This window comes from Globicephala melas, chromosome 17 (genome assembly GCF_963455315.2).
Source record: "Globicephala melas chromosome 17, mGloMel1.2, whole genome shotgun sequence".
Lineage (NCBI taxonomy): Eukaryota > Metazoa > Chordata > Mammalia > Artiodactyla > Delphinidae > Globicephala > Globicephala melas.
Window position 1 is genome coordinate 78,891,631 of NC_083330.1, and position 21,524 is coordinate 78,913,154.

A 21,524-nucleotide genomic window follows, 5' to 3' on the forward strand; every position below is an offset into this window, starting at 1 on the left:
CGGTCGTGAGGGTGGGGTGGGGGGGCTCGGGCATAGCTGGGGCCAGAGGTCGGGCCCACGGAGAGGCTTGGTCCCTCGGGCCGCCGGATGGCCACTCCGCCGAGCGGCCGCTGCAAGCCCTGTGCGTTTCTCTGGATGTCTGGGCACCCACGGCCCTGTCCAGCCCGCCAGCAGGCCTGGCTGCGGCAGCCCTGGGAGGGGCCTGGCTCAGGGGAAGCAGCAGGCTGGAAGCGGCCATGGACAGAGGAGGTCTGAGGTCCCTGCCCTCTGAGATGCCCACAGCTGCGTGTGGGCCCCACAGACTACGAGCACACGTGCTACGGGCCCGCTAGGCAATCCGGGTGGGACAGCAGATCTACCCGCCTTGCCTCAGGGCATCCCCTGACCCAAGGCGGCAGCCCCTCGGGGCTGAGTCTCACCAAGGCCCCTGAGGAGGCCCAGCCAGGCCTCTGCACCTGCTCCTCCACCACCAAGCTCTCGAGGTCAAGGCAGAGGCCCTGAGAGGTCACACAGCCCAACCCCTCAAGGTAGGAAACTTCCTCCAGGCAGGCGCAGAGCGCCTGTCCTGGGGAGCCCGGGGCACCTGGCCTGGAATTAGGCAGCCAGGCGCCCCAGGCCAACAGACAGAGGCCCTGGGAGAAGAGAGGGAGGGCTTCCAGGAGGGTCACCCACGCCCTGCCTCCTCCCTGGCCTGGGCCTCTTCTCCCTCCTGCCCCTTTGGGCGGGTCGGGCTGGGGGCTGGGGTAGCTGGGCCTGTGCAATCCCCATACCACCTGCAACCTCTCCTCGTTTTTCTCCCTTTTCGACAGCAGAGGAAAAGAGTAAAACTGGACTGAAACCAAACTATTTTTCTAGTTAATGTGCACAATAAGCAAATCCAAAGCATCTCCTTCTCTGCGGCCTGTTTCCCAGGCCGCGGAGGCGCACGTGGTGGTGGCGGCCTCCAGGCACAGCGGGGCGTTGCCAAAGCGATTAGGCACCGCAGCCCCAGGTGTTCACTCGCCCAGGCCGTGTCCACCATACCCGGCTCACCTCCTTTGTCCAGGAGCAAAACACAGAAAATCAGAGGCGGCTTAGCCAAGCAAGAGGCAGGGGCACCCAAGCCGTCCCTGGGGGGCCTCCCCATCGTGGCCGCTGCCAGCCTTGTGAGGGGCAATTGCTGAGGCTCTGCGAGCAGGAGTGAAGTGGCCCTGGGGCTGGGGCGCTGTCTGGGAAGCCCTCGCTTGGGCCTGGGCCGGGCCGGCTCCGGGACAGCCCCAGGCCTGGGGCCTCAGACAGGTGGCCGGCCTGGAGCAACCGGCGCACGCACAGCCCTCACCCGCCAGGACCCTCACCTGCGCGCAGGAGGGGCCTGCTGCCCCCGTCGCCGCCGGGCCGGCCGTAGGTCTTGGAGAGCTTGTTGGCCGACACCTTGTAGAGGACACCTCCGATACAACGGTAGCCTTTGTTCCGCCACCGAGGGGAGCCGGGCTGGGCTTTCCCACCCGCTGCAGCAGTACGCAGGCCGTTCAGCACCAAGGACCTGCAAGGACAGGGAACGCCTGTCAGCCCAGCCCCAGGGCCCGCGGTCGCGGAAACCTGTCTCCCGCCCTCCACTGGCACAGGAGGGGGCACCCTCAACCCCACCAACCAGGCTGGGACTGAGCCTCCCCCTCCGACACGCACGCCTCTGCGACACGGCTTCGAGGGGGCTCCTTTGTGCCCTGGGCGCTTGCACTAAGGTGGCCCTGAGGGTCTACTCTAAGGCCTGTGGCCATCACCACTGCCCGGGAACACCTCCTGGGCGCTGCCCCAGTGGTGCCACCCCGGCTTTGGGAAGGCCGTGCTGTGGGGTCAGCAAGCTCCACTGCCCGCCCTCCCTGCCTCTCTTTCCATTGCACAGAGGGCCCTGCATGGAGACTGGGAGGGGACAGGCTCACAGACCCTGCTCCCGCCGGCAAGCTGTGGCAGGGGAAAGACTGAAGTCTCCTCGAGGTCAAAGGCTGGCAGAGGACTGAGCCGCCTGTCCTGGGGTTAGCGGACGCCCAGGCCAGCCCAAGGGCAGACGGGTCGGGATAAGTCCCCCGACAGACACACAGCGCGCAGCGGCCACACACACCCTGACTCAGGTCCCACAGATGGTGGGCCTGCAGCTGCCCTGGTGGACCTGCTCCCCCGAGCTGCCACGAGGGGTCCAAGGCCCTCCCGCTGCCCAGGGCCTCAGGGCTCCAGAAGGACTTGGCCTTGCACCGCCCCCCAACCCCGTGCGTTTCAGCAGGAATCTGTTTATGCAACTTGAGCTTAATTCCCTATGAGCTCAGATTCTGCTAATCACGCTGTCCCCACCCAGTGTACATTCGGGCCCCACTGGCAAACCTGGGCAAGGGAGCACCAGCTGTCGCGTGAGCATCACCTCTACCCGAAGATGGCCCCCAAGCAGCAGGAGGGGCGGCGTGTGAGGAGGGTGGTCCTACTGCAGGCAGTGCCACCAGCAGCAGCCTGGGGCCCAGCAGAGGAGCCAGCTGAAGTCAGGGCCCGCCCTGGGGCACACATGGCACCCTCCCTCTGGGTTCTCCAAAGTGCTCCCGCTGAGGCTCCTTCCCCTGGGAGCATATGAACCCCAACTCCACCTGGGCAGCAGCACACCCTTTCCTGGCTCCCTAGGGCCAGGGAGGGGGCCCAGACCTGGGTCTGAAGTGCAGACGGGACGCGGCAGGCCTCCGGGCCCACCTCTTGGCCCCCATCTCTCCATCTGCGAGTTGGGGGTCATTCTCACCAGCCGAGTGAGCCGGGTGCTGGGGACCTGAAGCAGCACCATGAGGCGGGAAGCTGAGGAGGCCCGCCAGAAAGCGCACAACCCCGTTTCCCCTAATTAAAACTTAAGTTCACAGAGACCGATCTTGGCGCGAAGGACTCCTGCCAAGGGTCCTCGGCAGCCCGGCTCACGCTGGCCGTGCCGACAGGCTCCAGCTGCCCTCTCACGGGGCACGTGGGCATCCTCTGGGGGAGGAGCCAGACCTCCAGGCTCTCCCGGACCTTGGGACTGCAGATCTACCCGCCTTGGCCTCAGGGCATCTGCATGTCCAGCGGGCACCTGCCCTGTCCCCTGGGCTCACACCAAGGCCAGGTGGAGGTGTGAGGAGGGGGCAGGGCTGGGTGGGGTCTCCTCCCCTCACTGCAGAGCGCTGTCAGCCTTGGGAGCCCAGGGCCCTCTGCAGGAGCTGTGGCTGCTGCCCGAAAGGCACAGCTTGGCCTGAGCCCTGATCTCCAAGGTTGAGAGCAGAGCCCAGGCTGGTGGTCACCACAGCTCACTTAGCCCGAGGCTGAGAGGCCCCCGACAGCCCCGGCCCCCAGCCCCGCACCATCCCGAGCCCTCAGAGGTCTCCCCGCCCACAAACCAGCTGCCCTTTCATCTGCCAGCCCCGGGCGAGGCGCAGCGTCGGGGCCCCCCACTCCGCAGCCCCCATCTGTGCACCCAGGGTCGCCCCCAGCGCGCCGGCTGCTCGTGGCACTCAGGCCCTCACCGTGGGGTGGCTGCTCAGGGACAGCCCCCAGCCTCCCACACAGGCTGTGCATTGCAATCGTGTGACTGCGCTTGCCAGGAACAAAGACGCGCTCAGCCGCCCCTCCCATTACCAGGGGCACCCCCTCTCCCACCTGCCTCTCCCTCCGCCCAGGGCGCTGGCCCCCATCAAACGTGAGAGACGGTGGGGAGGAAGGGAGTCAGGCCCTTCAAGAGGTGAGGAAGCTCCCCACCGGTGGGCATGCGCTCCTGGCTGAGGCTGGACAGGGACAGACCACCGCCCCCAGAGGCAGCCACGCAGGCGACGCCGTGGGCCGTGGGATTCAAGCGGCACGTGGCAGCCCAAGGAAGAGGAGGCCCCGCCCAGGCAGGACCCAGCAGGGTGGAGGCCGGCAGGTCCTGGGGCCAGAAGGAACTGGAAGCTTCAGGGCAGAGCGTGTGCCGGACCCCTCAGGCGGCCCTCCCCCCCAGGGCCTGCGTCCCACAGCTCTGCACACAGAGAAGCCTCAGTCTGGGGCTGTTGTTGGCCACCCCCCACCCCCAGGAGAAGTGGCCCCGTTAATCACTGCCTTCTGCGATTTGCTCTTACTGCTAAAACGCCCGTCTCAGGTGACATTTCTTTCTCGGGACAATGTTGATTATTCTTATGGATGAATATGACCAACCGATCCATCGCCTTTCCGACCCGAAAAGCCATGCCCCTGGGCTCTGGTGCAGTGGTGGGGCAACTGCGGGCCTCCGGGAGGAGCGGAGGCGCAGCAGGCCTCCTGCTCCGAGGCCCCGGCTCTGTGCTCACAGTCTGTGCTCACACCTGGGCCCGAGGACCCCGCGTGCCTGGGTGCAGGGCTGCAGCACGAGAACAGCCCTGGAGCCACAGCTCCCTGGGGCACCCCAGGAGCCTGGGAGCCAAGCTGGGAGAAGCTGCACTCCCAGATGGTGCCCTGGGGCTGCCTGGGGGAGGTGGATGCACCCAAAGAACTCGGGGAGGGCTGGCGAGGGCTGGGGAGGGCCCCCAGCCCGTGGAAACCGGCCCGGCCTGCAGTCTCACAGAGCCGCCTCTGCCCCTCCCTCTCCCGCTGGTCCCGCTGACTTTGGACCTGTGGCCTGGCAGATGCCGGGCAGGCGGGAACTGGAACAGTGGGCTGGGCCCCACCCCCCGCCGCCCCAAACACCTTGTAGCCTTTCATTGCCGTGGGTGTCACAGCACTCCAGTAAATTGTTACCCTAATGGAGAGGACAGCCTTTGGAAACGAACTGTATTGAGAAGAGGGGATAAAATTAATGAGATAATAGCAGGGCCAAGGACCCAGAGAACGCGCCTGCCCTCGCAGCAAGGGCCTGTAATTCCTTTTCTACAACAGGAGCCTCAGATCTAAAGGCTGCTCCCATCCGTCCGGCAGGCCCATGCCGCCAGGAAATTTCATTAAGGCTGGAAAATAGGAAAGGTATTAAGCGAGGATAATGAAGGCCGGGGAGGGAACCTGCCTTAAGATAGTCCTTTTTCTCGCCTTTGTGATGGGAGGCATGAACTTTCCCTTCAAATCCATTTCTAATCCATTTGAAATACTACAGCAAATTATCTTTCCTTCAGCCCGAAAGCGGCCAGCCAATTTACTCCGAATAGCAGTGACAATGCCCCAGGATTTATCACCATAACCTTGACTACTCTGGGGTGAGGGCTGGGCCTCCCCTCGGCCCCCTGGGGGCCACGAAGGACAGGTGGGGGGGAGATAACGTTTTAAATGAAAAGCGGCAGTAATGGGGAGAAAGACACACACGCCACAAAAGTAGGTTTAAAAAGAAAAGCAGCCGTGTGTCCGCTGCCTGGGGAGCAGCTAGAAACTTCTAGGCCCAAGGCCATCCAGGAACTCCAAGGGGCTCTGCCCTCTGAGGCCCCTCTCACCTGCTGTACCCAGGAAGTGAGTAGAAAGTCCCAGGGAAAATGGACCCCGAGAGATGGGGCATCAGGGTCTGGGTAACACAGGAAAGCTCTCCCCAGGGAGCCAGGATGAGCGTGACAAAACCTCTGCTCGGCCTGCGGGGCGCACTGCCGGCACTGGCCGAGTGCCCAGCCTGCCAGGGCTCCCCCACTCCCCAACGGTTTCAAAGGCTGGCCCTGGACACCCAGGCTCCCTGCACGCTCCCTGGCCACTGCCCAAGCAGGTCTGTGCAGCCCCCAACACCATGCGCAGGGCGCCCCTGCTGCGGGTCCGCTTCTCGGGCTGCACGGTTGAGACGGGCCCACCCAGAGCATCCTGGGCTAAGCAGCCTGGCAGCCTGGGGCACAGGTGTGCGTGCACGGAGTGCCAGGCAGACCAGCACCTGAACGCCACGCACCTCACCTGCCCCAGCGCACCCAAGACCCTGGGCCGAGGACAGGCAGCCTGCCAGGCCACGTCACCTTAAGGCCCACAGAGTGGCTCCTCCTAACGGAGGGCATGGTCAGGTGCAGGGAGGCAAGGGGCAGGGAGCCGGCCTGGCCCTGGAGACCCTGGAAGCAGACCCAGCCTCCAGGACACCCTGGGCAGGGCGAGCCTCACCCTGGAGCTGTGCCCGGGTGCCCAGGCCTCCTCGCCAGGTCCACTGGCCTTTAAACTGACACGGCCTCAGGCCGCCAGCACAGCCCCGCGGGCTCCTCCTCGGCTGTCACTGCTCAGGTGGGATGGCAGGACCACACTGGAGCTGAAGGGGCCCCGCTCCGGCGTACCCACTCCTGAGGGCTCCAGGCCTCTCAGCACCCAGTCCTAAGGCAGCCTGGCACAGGCCCCGTGGACCCAGAGAGGGTGGGACAGAGCCTGCTGGGGACAGGGCCAGGCCCAGGGAGCCCGCGCCTGGACAAGTTGCTGGCGGAACTGGCGGCTATGCTCCAGGAAGGCCCCTCAGACACAGAGCGCTTCGCTGGTACCTTCCTTCCAGTCCCCACAGTCTGCTCCCCTCCTCCGCACGCCCCGCACGCCCCGGGATGGGGACGCAGCCCGGACCTCTGTCACTGGTACCGAGGAAGTGGCCCTCTCGCCCCAGAGGCAGTCTGGGGTCCTGCCCTCATTCACGGCTCCCTGGTGGGGTCCCCATCCCATCAGTTGGTTTGAAAGCTGCACGTCTGCTCGAGCTCCCCGCGCTCCACCTGCCCCCCCTGCAGGCGGGTCTCTCGGGCCCTCAACGGCCACTGCGACCCCCCTTGAGCCAGGCCTGTGCACGTGCCATCCCTGTGCCTGTCACACAGGTCTACCTGGAGACCAGGTCAGACGTCAGGTCCCTGGGAAGCCTCCCCCAAACCCCGACGGCACAGGGCTGTGTCATACCTGGGAGCGGGCACCACGGGGCGGGGGCCGTGCCGGTGAGCGGGGGCTCCAGTGACCCGTGCTGGGTGAATGCACACCAGGAGGGAGGCTGGGGGGCCACCCGGGTCCCGCACACCGGGATGCCCTGAGGTGTGAGGGGAGACACACAGACGGGAGACCTCGGTGGGCGGGAGACAGGACACGTGGGGCACTTACACCAGGAGAGGCCCCTGGGCTCAGCTGGAGGGACTGAGGCCGGGGCTGGGCAGTGCAGGGCCAGGAGGCAGGCAGGCTGGCCGGGAGCAGAGAAAACAAGTGGGGAAGCATTTTTCAGGAAGTGGAGCGGCTTCCACGCAGCTCCAGGCAAGCGGGGAGTGCGCCGTCAGCAGAAGGGGCACCCGGGGAGGCGGCTGCGCGGCAAATCCCAAGTAGGTCAGGCTCAGCCGCTGCCGCCACCGTGACGGCTGCAAACTGCTTAAGCGGGCTTTCCACGGAAACGCTGACGGCCTGGCTCCCCGCCACAGGCTGCGCCCTCCCAGCTGAGGCCTCACTCGGGGTCCTGGCCGTCGTGCAGGGCATCCTGTCACGCAGGTGCTGACAGAACGTTCTGGGTTCTGGGGGCGAGGGACAGAGGCCCTCGGGGGCTAGGGTCCAGGAGGGGTGGCAGGGCAGGCTCCCGGGAGCCAGGGACTCAGCGGATGGACAGACGGACGGACGGACGGTGCAGGCCTCAGGATGACTGGGGCCACCTGGCTTCCTGGGACCCTCCTCCCGGCGTGTGACGTGCTCCTCCTGCGTGTGGCCCCGGCCACCCTGGGGCAGGGGTGAGGTGATGGCTCGGCTTCCCAGGACACACCTGCTCGCAGTGGATGCGGGGCTACGGGTCCGGGTGGGAGCTGAGGCCTGAGGGCCCTGGTGGGTCGCGACAAGGACAGGACAGCCCTGGAGAGAGCTGGACGGCCCAGGGCACAGGCTGAGCACTTGAGGGTGGAACTGCGGGGGCGGGGGGTGCAGGCAGGGGGCTGGCTGCCACGGGCCCCCCTGACCCAGCAGGACACCTGGGCGTCGTCTCTGAGGGTGCCTCTCCTTCCCAGGGGGTCCCCGCTAATGAACAGAAATGATTCGGGGCGCCCCTGGCCAGCCGGCATCTGGTGGGCAACACTAATCGTGCTGCCCGCAGTACGAGCGCCGGGGCTGCATGAGGGGGGCTGGGTTGTTTTATGTGCTCACATCTATTCAATCGGTATTTCGATCAATGCATGCATTACAAGCTTTCCTTTTAAGAGCCTAGTAAACAACAAAATAGAAAGTAAAATTCTCCATAAAATGACACTTTTAAAAATCCATTTCAGCTGAAGCTATTGGTGTTTTGTATGTTAGCTGCAAAAAACAGGTTATTATTGGGCCTTAATGGCCCCACTCCAGAGGGCAGAGTTCAGCTCGCTGGGCTGAGGGGCTGGGGGAGCCCAGGATCAGGCAGCCGAATAGCTGGTGTAGCCCAGGGCGGGACCTCGGTCCTCTGCACCCAAGGGTCGCCTTCCATGCTGGGCTGTCGCCCAGGGCTCCCCTGGCCCCTGACGGCTGGTGAGGGGCAGGGCGGGCCCTTCCTCTGCTCCCTCGGCCCCTCCCATGTCGCTCTCTCTTGCCCACCAACTCCTCCCGCCCCCCCACCCCGGCCCTCACCGGCTCACTGTGCCCGTGAACTCCAGCCCACCCATCCCAGCCCTCTCCCGCAGGGCTGCATCGGCGAGGCGCTCCACGTGGGCAATAGACAAGGGAAGGCGGCTCAGGCAGTAGAGCGCCAGCCCCAGGTTCTCTGGCTCCCTGAGGACACCCCCAAAGGAGCCCTGTGCCAGTCGCCTGGCTCGTCCGGTCTCCGGCCCTTGCACCCGAGGACGCCCCCGGGCAACATCCCGCGATGCCAGGGTTTCAGGTCCAGCCCAGCCTCCACGTCCCACCCCGAGCCGAGACCTCAGACTCCGCCCACCAAGCCCCGAGGGCGCTTCCTCAAGCTCCCTCCTCAAAGCTGGGCCAGCGCGTCAGCCCCTGCTGCCCACACACCATCCTCAGAGCAACCCCTCCTCTGTGCCCTGGTGCCCACTGCTCTGACCCCCATCACCAGGGACGCGGGGACCAGCGCCCAGAGAGCCCAGAGAGCGCCCCCACGGAGCCCTGGTAGCGGATGGGCCGAGGCCCCAGTGAAAAGCCAGGCCACCTAACCTCTGGCAGCAGAGGGCTCGCGCTCCTTGGCCAGGCCTCCCATCACCTACCTGCTCGGCAGCCCATCTCGGGGCCTCTGCCCTCACGCTGCCCCGCAGTCCTGCTGGCTGGCGCTCGGCGCGCTCCACCTTACAGCTGGCCCTTCTCGGGACGCGGCTCGCAGCCTCTCACTCGCAGAGCGCCACGCGGCCTACTGCTCAGGGTTAGAGGGCCCTGGCCACCTGCACCCCTCCCCGTCTCTCCAGCTCCCCTCCAGCCCCAGAGCCAGGGCTGCCATCTGCTCGGCAGGCACCTCGCTGCATCCCCGCTGCACCTCTGGCTCTCACACCAGTCGCCCGTGTCCCTCTGGTGACCCCCAGGACATTCACGCTTGCATGTACGTCACGAAGAGGCCCCAGCACCTGGACGTGGCCGAGCTGAGAGACGCTGGAGGGCAGCCCAAGCGGGAGCGTGTGACACAGTGGGAACACGACCAGACCCCTGAATGCTACAAGCCCCGGCCCTCAGGGACCCGCATGTCACCGCTACGTAAAGAGACTCAGGAAGAGAGGAGGAGGGGGGGCAGGTGCCCCTCCCGCACAGTCCCCAGTGGGACGGCTCCTCCGAGAGTCACACGTGAGCACAGCCTGGCTCCCCGGGAAAGGGGGTGGTGGCCGCGCAGACGCGGGATCCAAGCAACTCCAGGGAAAGGCCCACGAGCTCAATAGCAAAAGTTCCTGAGAGGCAGAGGGTGAGCAGGCAGCTAGCTGCAAGGTGAACACACGCCCGTCAAAGCCTCCAAGACACCAGCAAGACTGGCTGGGACCACAAAAAAAAGCAAAACAAAACACTAAAGGCGACACCTTGGCAGGTGTGCCCGCAGACAGGCAAAACCCACGCGACACCGTTTCTGCAGCACCGAGACGAGGCAAGCCCTGCACAGAGGGCAGAATGAGAAGCTTAAGTGCAGGTGGGTGGGTTTGGAGGCTGGTTGGCTGCGGAAGGCTGAGAAACTGAGCCAGTGTTGCTACGGTTCACCTGAAGAATACGGAGGCCAGACACACAGTCTCTGGCTCTGCATTTTGGTGGGGGGAGGGGCTCGTCTCAGCAAACGTCTCTGTGAGGAGACAAAAAAACCTTGACCCCCCACCTCAGATGGCGAGTAAAAGTTAACTCACGAAGGATCGTAGGCTGAATATAAATGCTAAAATAGCCAAGCTTCTAGAAGAAAGCGTGACCTTTCAACTATTCTTCAACACGACACAAAGAGCACTACTCATAAAAGAAGACTGATAAATTAGACAGCACTGAAAGGCAAGCCCCACGCTGTGAGAAGATATCTGATAGAGAAATGTAGCCATAATATATAAAGAACACTAGCAAATCAATAAAAAAACAAACTAATACAAAAGTGGGCAAAAGACTCCATAGGGCACTTCACGAAGGTCTGCCAAAGTGGGAGAAGACGCTGGCACCGTGAGTCATCGGGACGTGAGATGCCACCCTAGCCCCCGTGACCGGAGCACCCTCACACTGTGGCACAAGTGCAGGCTAGGACAGCCGTGGGGGAGACCGGCCTTCCCTGCTACAGCCCAGCATCCATCCACCGCTGAGGCAGCAGTTCCATAGAGAGGAGGGCTCCTTGTCACTCGGCAACATGCCCAACAGGACAGAGAGCAGCAGAGCCTGGAAATAACCCAGACGTCCATCGAGAGCAAACGAGCACAGCGTGGCACACCCTGAGAGGAGTGCGGCACAGTGAGGGAAAAGAAGACGCCTCTGCTGCACACGGCACCACCTCAGCTGGCTCAGGCTGCCGTAAGGCACCACAGACGGGCGGCTAGGTTGGCCCACAGTTCTGGAGGCCGGAAGCCCCAGCTCAAGGCACCAGCAGGGCTGGTTCCTGGTGAGGCCTTTCCTCCTGGCCTGCAGGTGGCGTCTGAGTGCTCAGCTCTGGCGTCTCTTCCTCTGCTTATAAAGGCACCAAACCTATCAGGTTAGGGCCCCACCCTAAATGACCACATTTAACCCTAACCACCTCTGTAAAGGCCTCGTCTCCAAATATAGCCACACTGGGGTTCAGAGACTCAGCCTATGAATTTGGATGATTCAGTCCACAACAAACGGTGAGCAAAAGAAGTCACACACAAAACAGTACCTACTATGTGAATCCACTGGTATGAAGTTCAAAAGTTTGGAGACAGAGCTAGTCTAGAGGCCAGAGGCCAGAGGAGTGGGACCTATGGGTGGCTGGCTGGGGACGTGACGGGAAGGAGCATGTGGGAGCTCCCGGGGCAGGAGACGGGCATACCCCGACCTGTGCGGTAGGCACGCAAGATGAAAACCCACAGAACTGACCACTGAAAATACAAACCACCACAAATGTTTTGCAAAGGGAAATCAAAGAGAAAGATCTGTCCAGAAGGCCAAGTTCAGGAACAAGATCTGTACATGACAAAAGTGACATTTTTAAATACTGGAAAAAAAGTCTGAATGTCTAGTGGTCCAGAGACAACCAGGTAATAAGCGTTAAGCAAAATTAAATTTGACCTTTAGTCTTACACCATGTCCCCAATAAAGTCCAGGTAGGTTACAGTTTTAAATGCAAACCTTGAAAACATAGCACTAGAAGAAAATAACTGAACTCATGTAATCTTGGGATGAGGAAGGCTGTTCTAAGCAAATCAATATACTAAGTCTTAACAGACTGACAGTTTTAAGAACACAGAAAAGTAAAAAGTTTGTTAAAAATCCAAAAGGGTGCCCCCCACCCCGAATACTTAGAGAGTCTTGAAAACCTGTAAGAAACAGGCCAGAGACAAATGAACACTACACATAAAGAATGCTGAACTTGACAAAGAGTATGAATAAAACTGAAATTAAAAGAGTTCCCTGGTGGTCTAGCAGTTAGGATTTCACGCTTTCGCTGCTGTGGCCCGGGTTCAATCCCTGGTCGGGGAACTGAGATTCCCACAAGCCACGTGGTGTGGGGGAAAAAAAAAAAAAACTGAAATGAAAACTGGACAGCATTCTCCTCCAGTAAATTGTCGAAAAGTTTCTGGCAGTGGCAGTTAACGCCAAGAAGGACACGAGAAGATGCAAACCAGCACGGCAGGAGGTGCCCCCCTGGCTCTCCCTAAAGCCCAGAACCAGGGCGGCCCCTCCTGGGTGGACCGACCTCAGTGAGGTGGACAAAAGAGGCACAACTTCAACAGCCGGGTCAGGCTGTAGCCACCTACGCGGCAAGCCAAATGTTGCCTCGGGAACACATCCGGGCTGCAGACACCACGGGGCAGAGCCATCTGTGGGAGGGAGGAGGTGGCGGCAGTGCGGTCCCATCGGCGCTGGGTCTCACACGGCAGAGACCTTGCTAGCACCTGCTGGTGGAGGATGGTCCAGGTGGAAAGCGCTCAGCCAGGGCCCGGCCCCAAGGAGGCCCTAGGGGTGGGGTGGGGGGAGCCCTGGAGGGCAGAGCGGCCAAGCCCACCCTCCTTCCCAGGGCCAGACACCGGAGCCCAGCAAGGCGGGGCGGGACAGGTGGCCTGGCCACGCCCACATGCAAGCCCCGAGCTGGGCATACCCACCTGGGCCCCTACCGGGCAGGTGGGCAGGGCAGGGCGGACTGGGAGGGGCCTGGCGCACCCCCTCTGCCCTGCCCCACCCCCAGAGGATCCCCCTTGCCAAGGGGACAGAGCCTGGGCCATAATTCATGCTCCCCCGCCTATGCTTTATGGCCTTCTTAATTCGGCTCCTGCTACTATTAATGTAGTTAATGCTGAGATTATATCTATTTTCTGGCGTCAGACGGTGATTTATTCAAGCCATTTTTCCGGTGGAGGCTCCCACGCTGTTAAATCAAGCGCCTTGCCAATTAAGTGCTGACTTGGGAAGTGGACGCAATCTTAACAGACATCTAACCGCAAATTAAACCGGGGCTCCTTACTCTGGGGAGTGGGTGGGGCAGCCACAGAAACCTTGCTGACTTCGGAGAAAGTCCGAGGAAAATAAACCGGCTCTGCGCCCGCCTGCTGCTCTGGCTCCAGGAGATGGGAGTGCGGGCCCAGAGCCAGGCTCAGCCGGAGCTGGGCTCAGGGTCCTGCCTGGCCGCGGTGACTGCCCCGCAGAAGGGGTGGCCGGGGCAAGGGCAGCCGTCAGCGGGCCTGCCCCAACTCACAGAGGTCTTTGCAACCGCAGCCCCTCCCACTTGGGACAAATGTTTAAAAGGAGACACCCCACGATTCCTCCACTGTCCACCAGTTCGCACGTGCAGTGGCTGGAGAGGCCCTCTGACAGCCTTAGCAGGGTGCCAGGGGGGAGAAGATGTGACGTGGACGCCCCAGCAGTGGGTGGACGACATTCTGGCTCAGCAACCCCGGTCCTGGTTGGAGCCCTCAATGGCCAGGGGTGGAAGAGGGGCGAACCGAAGGCCCACCTCTGAGGACCCACATGGCGACATGCTGGGGGTGGGGGGGGGCTAAGTGCCGAGCCATGGCAGGGGGAGGACATGCCCACCCAACCCCCCAAGGGCCCAGCAGCTACTTGGGTGCCCCTGTGCCCTTTGGGAGCCCCCTGCCCAGAGAAGCTGAGGGTGACGCGGAGCAGGGCTGATGCCACAGGGTGGGGCATGGGGATGAGGTGGTGGCCAGGCTGCCTGAGGCCCACCAGGGGCCTGAGCGGGCACCTGCTTGTGGGAGCCCTTTGGGCACGGTCCCCAGCAAGGGGAGCCCCCCGGACCCCACAGCCAACGCAGGGAGCCCATTTCCCTGAGCTACCCAGACCCCTAGAACAACGCCTCCCCCCAACCCATCTCCAGAGGCCCTGGCTCGGCCCCGAGGGGAATCGTGCCGTGGGGTAAGCTCAGGCAGGAGGCTGGACGTACGCAAAGAGTTAAATACGGTATTGATTATTTGAACGATGCTTTACTACCGCCTCTAAGCCAGGATAAAAGTGGCATTTCAAACGGCGTTTGACTGTGGAAGGCACCCAGGAAGCACTGGTGGACAAGGACGCTTTCTGTCTCCCCGTCGGGGGCAGTACTTTCAGCTGCCCCTGCTCCTCATCCCCCGGGACACCGACACAGACGCACGAGGGCCCACAGTGCAAGGTGTGGCCAGGGCCTGGGCACCCCCGAGGGCCACCTCCCACAGGGCCCCACGGGGAGGGACCTCACGGGACCTGCCCAGCTTCCTTCCAACAGTCCCGCTGCCTTCGGAACAAAGCTTCCCCCGGGGCGAACGGCAGGGATGCTCTCTCCAGGTTTATCCTGAAACACCCAACCTGGCCTGTCCCACTCTTCCTCTGTGAGTCGCTGTACTGTCACCAAGCGCACGGGGAGGCCACACCGTGGCCTGTGCTCTGGCCGTGGCAGTGGCAGTGTCGCACGGGGCCCTGCAGGGTGCTGTCCCGTCAGCGCTGGCCCACAAGGAGCCAGGCCCGGGCGAGGCTCCTGCCTGCCTGACCCTTTTCCACGCCGGTCTGGAGGCTGCTGGGCAGGGCTTGGCCACACAAGCCAGCTCCCGTAGGGCAAAGAAGCCCCCTGCACGTCTCATGATCAAGACGCAGTGCGCTACGGCAGGCGAAGCAGGCCCGGCCACAGGCAGCAGAGATGGAGGGTGGCCTGGGAGAGCCCTTCCCCGAGGGGCAGCTACAGCGAGGCGCGGAGGCTGGGGGGTGGCGCTGGGCCACGGGGTGGCGCCGGGCGCGGGCGTTCTAGAGTAAGAGCGCTTCACAGCCTGCCACCGCCGGGGCCCCGGCCACTCGGCACGCCCGCCCCCCTCACCTCCCTGTCCCCGGCACCACGCGCACGCCTGAGGCGCCAGGGAGCGGCGTCCCACACTGCAAGAGGAAGGGCACGGGGTAGTGGGAGCAGGACAGAAGGGAGACACGCGCACGTCCGTCCATGGAGAGAAAGACACCAATGTGTGGAGGCAGCGACAAAAAAGCAGGGCCAAGGGATGAAGCAAGAGGGCTGAAGGCTCGAGGGCCCACGAGTCACACACAGACGAGGCACCAGCAGGGCTGGGGCTGGCCAGACGACAGAGGCCGTCCCAGGAGGGACCTGCGGCAGAGCGCCCTGGCCTGCTCAGCGGGCCGCTGTGCCCTGCACCCCGGCCTTGGCCCCAGCCCTGTGCGGCAGCTCCTGCCTACCAGCATGGCCCTCAGGGACACTGACCCAGGGGTGCACCCTGGGCCAGCGAGCTCCGGGCCAGCTCACCACGGGCCCGGAGAGGGAGGGACCATGGCCACGGAACAGCAGCCCCTGGCCTGAGACAGAGCAAACGGGGGCTCCAGTGTAGGCCGCCAGCCTCCGCTCCCACGCCGCCTGCAGATGGAACACAGGTGCCACCTGTCAATGTGGTCTCGCCACAAACACTCCGGCTACAGTGCCTGTGACCCTGGGCCCACGCCAGTGGTCCCCATGGCCAGGGAAGAAGTGGTGGCACAGAGCTGCGCTGGGGGGCAACTGTCACGGGGGGCTGTGTGGCCACTGGGGAGGACGGGCCAGAGGCTCGGACTGATGGGGAAGAGGCACGTGAGCCCCACCCGGCCCCACCCCACACCAAGTACCCGCACACCCCATGTCAATGCCCCCGCAGTGCCAGCACAGACAGCCGAGGAGGAGCATGGCTCTGCCTCGCCCCTGCCTGGGAGCACACGGGCCGCGTGGCACTGGGGTGGCCCGGCCGAGCACAGCCTCCCCTCGCTCAGGGCTCCAGACCCTTAGTGCTGACTCCCTGCAGCGCTGGCCATGTCCCCCGACATCACGGGTCCGTCCTAGAGCTGCCCACACGGGGCAGGACGGGGACTGAGAGAACGAACAGACCCTGGACCCAGAGGGACAGGCTGGCCTGGTGCTCGGCTCCTAAGGGCAGGGGGTTCCACGTGCCAGCCCACACCGGTGGCGGTGCTTGACAGAGAGCACAGAAGAGAAGGAAGGCAGCAGGGCCACCTCGGCCTGTGCACCTCAGGGTCCTGCATCCCAGGCCAGGCCCTGTCAGCGAGGGGCTGAGCTCTAACGTGGCCAAGAAAGGCCCCACTTCTGGACCAGGTTCCGGAGGGAGAGCGGGTAGTCCTCAACGTCCCAGCCTCAGGGCCGACAGGGGACAGCTGTGCCCTGGCAAGGCTGGTCTCCTCCCTCACCTCCCCGAAACCATCAAGGGGGTGAGGGGTCAAGGCCCCACATCGTCGCCCGAGCCCCAGGCCCTCCCCAAACCCACCGGGGAGCGCAGGCAGGCATTCAGGCCTCAGGGCTGCTGACAGCTGAAAGGCCTGCTAGACTCAGGCAGAGAGAGAAATAAATAAGCAAGACGCGCTTTGAACGGACTTCCAAATTAAGAGTTGCATCCTTGCTGTCAGGCCCCTGCCAGCAGTTTCCGCGGCACCTCCCGTGCAGAAACGCACCTCAGCCCATTTATTAAAATGATGAGGGCAAAGGGACCTACAACTGCACTCCTTCCTTAATGAGCAGCCGAAGGGATCGGTAAGCATAATTTCAGAGGCCAGTAATATTTTATATAATCGCAGAGTGGTTTAAATTGAAAACCCCCAACTGAATCAATATTTACTGCATTGAAACGAAATGAATAGTAATAAGTCACTAAGCTCTCTGTCCTGTTTCATAAAATAAAAAATTATAAAAATGAGCCCAGGCGCAGGGAGGCCATCACATTAACTTTTACAGCACTTGGGGAGCCGTAACTGCCTGTTCTCATAAAATAAAATTCTAAAAAACCTGCCAGAGGAGACCTGCTTCAGCACCACGTGGGGAAGCAGGCGGGGGCGGGGGGCAGGAGGGGAGGGGGCAGGGTCACCCCAGGTCCCTCCCTGACCCCTACTGGCGCCCACCAATTCCCTTAAAGAGGTCCCACCCTAATCTCTCCAAAGCTCAGCACCAAGAGCTGGGTCACACCTCCCTGTCACCCTCAGGCCAAACTTCCTGCTCTGATTTCTTTTCTCATAATCCTTTTTCTTTTTTAATAAATAAATTTATTTATTTTTGGCTCTGTTGGGTCTTCGTTGCTGTCCGTGGGCTTTTCTCTAGTTGCGACGAGCGAGGCGCTACTCTTCGTTGCGGTGCGTGGGCTTCTCATTGCGGTGGCTTCTCTTGTTCCGGAGCACGGGCTCCAGGCACGCGGGCTTCAGCAGTTGTGGCACATGGGCTCAGCAGCTGTGACGCACGGGCTTAGTTGCTCTGCGGCATGTGGGATCTTCCTGGACCAGGGCTCGAACCCAGGTCCCCTGCATCGGCAGGCAGATTCTCAACCACTGCGCCCCCCTGAGGGAAGTCCTTCCTGCTCTGATTTCTTTACCTGTTTCTTCCAATCCCACCCTGAGGGATGCCCTTGGCTGCTCCTGGGGCACAGGCAAGGCTGTCCTCTGACCACTCCCAGGCCCGGGGCTGGTAAGGGGTGTATGTGAGTGAGGGTGGAGGACAGGGTCCAGCACAGAGCAGCAGCCTGCGCTCCCCGTGGGCCTGGAGAGGTTGAGAAAGGCCAGGCTTCCCCTCTGGGGCTCCAGGTCCCCCAGGAGACTCAGGCCTGCAGGGTTCCCTTGGGGGCTGGGGAGGCGATGCTGGCAGAGAGCAGAGCCAGGTGAGAGCCTCCGGGGGGAAGGGTCCTTGACCTCACACTCTGAATGCGGGGCGGAGGATGGCGGCACAGCAGCCACGGGGCACAAGCCCCCCAGAGGGCCGAGAGCCCCCGTGGACCCACCACCAGACTCCTGGGCAGGAAACAAGGCGCTCATTCAAGCTGAGGCTGACTTGGCCAGGAAAGGCGCGGACACAGAGCCTTGCACAAGTGGACCACTCCCGCAGCTCAGGAGCAGGAGACAAACCAGCAATTAAAAACGGGCAGAAGATGTGAGCACAAAAGAAGACACAAAAGAACACAAGAACAATCCCGTGCCTGAGCGGTCAACATGACTGGTAATCAGGGAAATGCAAATTAAACCACGACGAGATGCGATGGGAACTGGAACAGTAAGGGGGCGCTGCTCCGGGAGGGGACCCGGGTCTACACAAAGAGCCCTGCGAGAGCGGGGAGCCGCCCGCCCTCGAGAGCAGGGCAGTCAGTAATCGCTGGGGGTGGCTGCAGGCGGAAGGGCCGAGTGTGCACCTCCCCTGCGGCGTCTAGAACCAGCCAAAAGGACCACAATGAAAGCGGCCAGAAGAGGGCTCCTCAGGGGAGTCACGAGGGCACAGGGGGAGGCGGCCTGAAGCAGCAGCAGCAGCAGCATGGAGACAGCTGTGCGCACAGGTGCGCGGACTCTGACCCAGGAAGGCCTGCAAGGAGGACGCACCCCGCTGCCCGGACCCGCTCGACATGCTCCCGTCACCCCTTGGCACTGTTGACGAGACCCTCGGCAGTGCGGCTGCGAGCGGCCAGGAGCCACTGTGCTGCCAGGAGCCAGGGTCCGCAGACGCGGCTGGTTCCGGGCTGGAAGAGGGCAAGTCCCAGGTGAGCCTGGAAGCTTCCACTGGGCAGGTGAGGGAGGCTCGGTGAGTGACAGTGCCGCGTGGAAAGGAGACAGGACCAGCCCAGAGGGGGCCTCCGTGGGCCAGCACCATGGCCGACGAAGGGTCGAGTGAATCACATCAACAGATTATAGCCTGAAAAGTAAGAATCGGGAGTCCACACCATTATAATTAAATGAATATACGAGGCAACAGGAGATGAGGGACAGCAGTTCCTTACAGGAACCCGACCAACCGATACGCAAGGAACGAGGGGCTGGAAATCACTAAGGGTCTAGGAGGGGCGGGTGAGGCTCAGCAAGGAGCAGGACGCCCACACAGGCTCGACGCCACGATCACCTGGAGGGGCCCACAGCGCTCCTGCCCAAACGGCGAAGCTGAGTCTCGTCACAGCCGAGGAGACCTCTGCTGCCCTGGTCAAGGGCACCGAGGCTGCAATGTCCTCACCAATGGCCTGTGCAGAGAGTGGAGACAATACAGCAGACGCGGCACGGTTCAAATACCCGGCGGATTTGAGTGACGAAGACACAGCAGCTCCACGCACTACTTCTGCAACTCTTCTGTAAGTGCAGAAGCACGGGAAATAAAGTCATCCCCCAAAATTACACGCAAGACACTGATTAGGAGGGACCGGGAGTGAGCCCGCAGCGCACGGCGACAGCCCCCGGCTCACAGCTCTCCTGGGGCTGAGGGGTGGTCAGCAGCAACAGGGCGCTGCCCCCAATGTGCTGACATAGAAGTGGCCCACTCAGGCCACAAGCCACAGGGCAGGGCTACAGCCCAGTGGCGACCATCTGCAGGGCCAGGCAGAGAGAGTGGTGGTCGGTGGGCAGCAGGGCCCTGGGCTGCAGCTTCCAAGCAGGCAGGGGCCTGACACAGGACAGGCCCTCTACGGACACTTGGGGAGCGAGTGGACTGGCTCCTCTTCCGCAGGCCCAGGGGCAGCTGGGAGCCACTAGCCACCCGCCTGGGGACTCCGCCTGTTCTGCTCCACCAGGCCTGAGCTGCAACACACAGGGACCAGGCAAAGAAAATGCTCAGGTGCCACCCAACTGAAAGCCACAACCCCAACAACCCCAAGCTCCAGCCCGGATGGAAGGCCCTTCTCCCGGAGGGGACAGCCCCGTCAGGGCAGAGACCAGGCTCCACAGAACGTGTTGGGGGACCCCTCCTGTCCCACTCCTCCACTCTCACTGCCCCCAACCCCGGGCACAAGCCAGGTGGGGGCGGGCGGCGGGGAAACCCCGCCTCTGACACGAAACCAGGACAGTCCTGACTGCCCGCTGCCGACGGATCAGGCGGGGCCCGAAGCGGTCATCCGGGACCCTCAGCCCAGGGGGCGTTCCGGTGAGACCAGGGGAACGTTCTCCTCGCTTGAGACGGGCACTTTCTGCTGTAAAAGAACCAGTCCAGAGCTCTGCTACCCATTCGCCAAAACCCCTTCAGCCCCTTCACAGGCAGCCGGAGCGGCGCTCGGCCCGGCAGCCTCCTCGGCTGTCAGTACAAGCTGCCCACGGGCAGAGCTGTCGTGGGGCAGCTAGAGGCACAGGGCTGGACGGAGCCAGGCGCAGCGTGCAGCTCCCCAGCCTCCACATCAGAGGCAGGCGAGCACCCCCAGGACCATGCAAGCCAGGTCAAGGTCAAGGTCGGCCACGGTGTGTGCCCAGGGCCTGCACACAGCAGTCACAGCCTGGGAAGAGGGGCCACCAGGAGGAAGGGTCGCAGCCCCCACCGACATCTCCCCAGCCCCTGCGGGTCCAGCAGCAGGGCCCAGGTCCCACCTTCCACACCAGCCTCCGCTGCCCTCTGAGCAGACATCCCGGGCTCCTTCCCAGCCCCCCGGGAAAAGCCCTCACAATGTGGCCCACACGGACCTCGCTGGCCCCAGCCCCAGAGGAGCCTTCTCTGGGCTCCTTGGTGGTCCGTCCACCCTGGGTGAGTCTCAGCGCTTCCCAGCACTCGCCACCCCGTGAAAGTATTCGCTTCATCCTCTGCTTGCTTCCTGACCCTCTGCCCGCTGGGAGGCGAGTGCTGCGGGCAGAGAACTCGCCCGCTGCAGGGGAGCCCCGCTGCCCAGCACTGGGCACCCTACTAGCTCCGTCACAGGGTTGCGGCCTGGGCTGAGCTGGGAGGGGTCTCTGCACACCATCAGGCTGGGGCCTCGCCAGAGAGACAGCGGGACCCCGGACTCTGGCCATGGTGGAGGCGACTGGAAGGGAACACTGCTTTCCCAGAAGGGTTCTCCCCGGGGTCCCTCTAACTGCCACACCCTTCAGGGCAGGGCAGAAGGCTGTGGGGACCCCAGTTCCACTGGGCTGCACAGGACACTCCCTTCTCTGACTGAAGCCTGTATTCCCCCCTTCAATTCCTATGTTGAAGCCCTAAACCCAGTGTGATGCTGTTTGGAGGTGGGGCCTTTGGGAGGTGATGAAGGTGAGATAAGGTCGTCAGGGTGGGGCCCTGTGATGGGATTAGTGTCCTCATTAAGACCCCCGAGCCTTCTGCTCTCCCTCCACACATGAGGACACAGCGAGCAGGTGGCTGTCTGCAACCTGGAGGATAAATGGGCCCGGCCAGCACCCTGACCTCAGACGTGCAGCCTCCAGACTGTGAGGAACACACACCTGTGGTATAAGCCGCCCCGTGTGAGGCGTTTCGTTACGGCAGCCCGAGCTGCCCAACACCCCGATAACCAGAGGTGAGAAGGAGGCCGAGCAGGGCCAAGGCTGGCCTCCTGCTCTCCAGGGAGTCGGCAAGGGTAGGTGTGAAGGGAGGACGTGGAGCCGAGGCCACCCCACAGGGACACTGCCCATCCTCGCCCCGAATTCCTCTTTAATAATGACTCGTGGGCTTCCCTGGTGGCGCAGTGGTTGAGGGTCCGCCTGCCGATGCAGGGTTCATGCCCCGGTCCGGGAAGATCCCACATGCCGCGGAGTGGCTGGGCCCGTGAGCCATGGCCGCTGAGTCTGCGCGTCCGGAGCCTGTGCTCCGCAACGGGAGAGGCCACAACAGTGAGAGGCCCGCGTACCGCAAAAAAAAAAAAAAGAAAAGAAAAATCGCAGCCCAA

At 62.9% G+C, this 21,524-nt stretch overlaps 1 protein-coding gene across 1 annotated transcript in view; it reads right to left on the reverse strand.

Annotated features, from left to right (window-relative positions):
* Window positions 1-21,524, reverse strand: part of ZC3H3 (zinc finger CCCH-type containing 3) — an 81,484-nt gene that overhangs the window by 26,038 nt on the left and 33,922 nt on the right. The window contains exon 5 of the mRNA XM_030876055.2: window positions 1,335-1,522. Coding sequence (XP_030731915.2) covers window positions 1,335-1,522 — 188 coding nt within the window. The remainder of the gene's footprint in view (window positions 1-1,334; window positions 1,523-21,524) is intronic.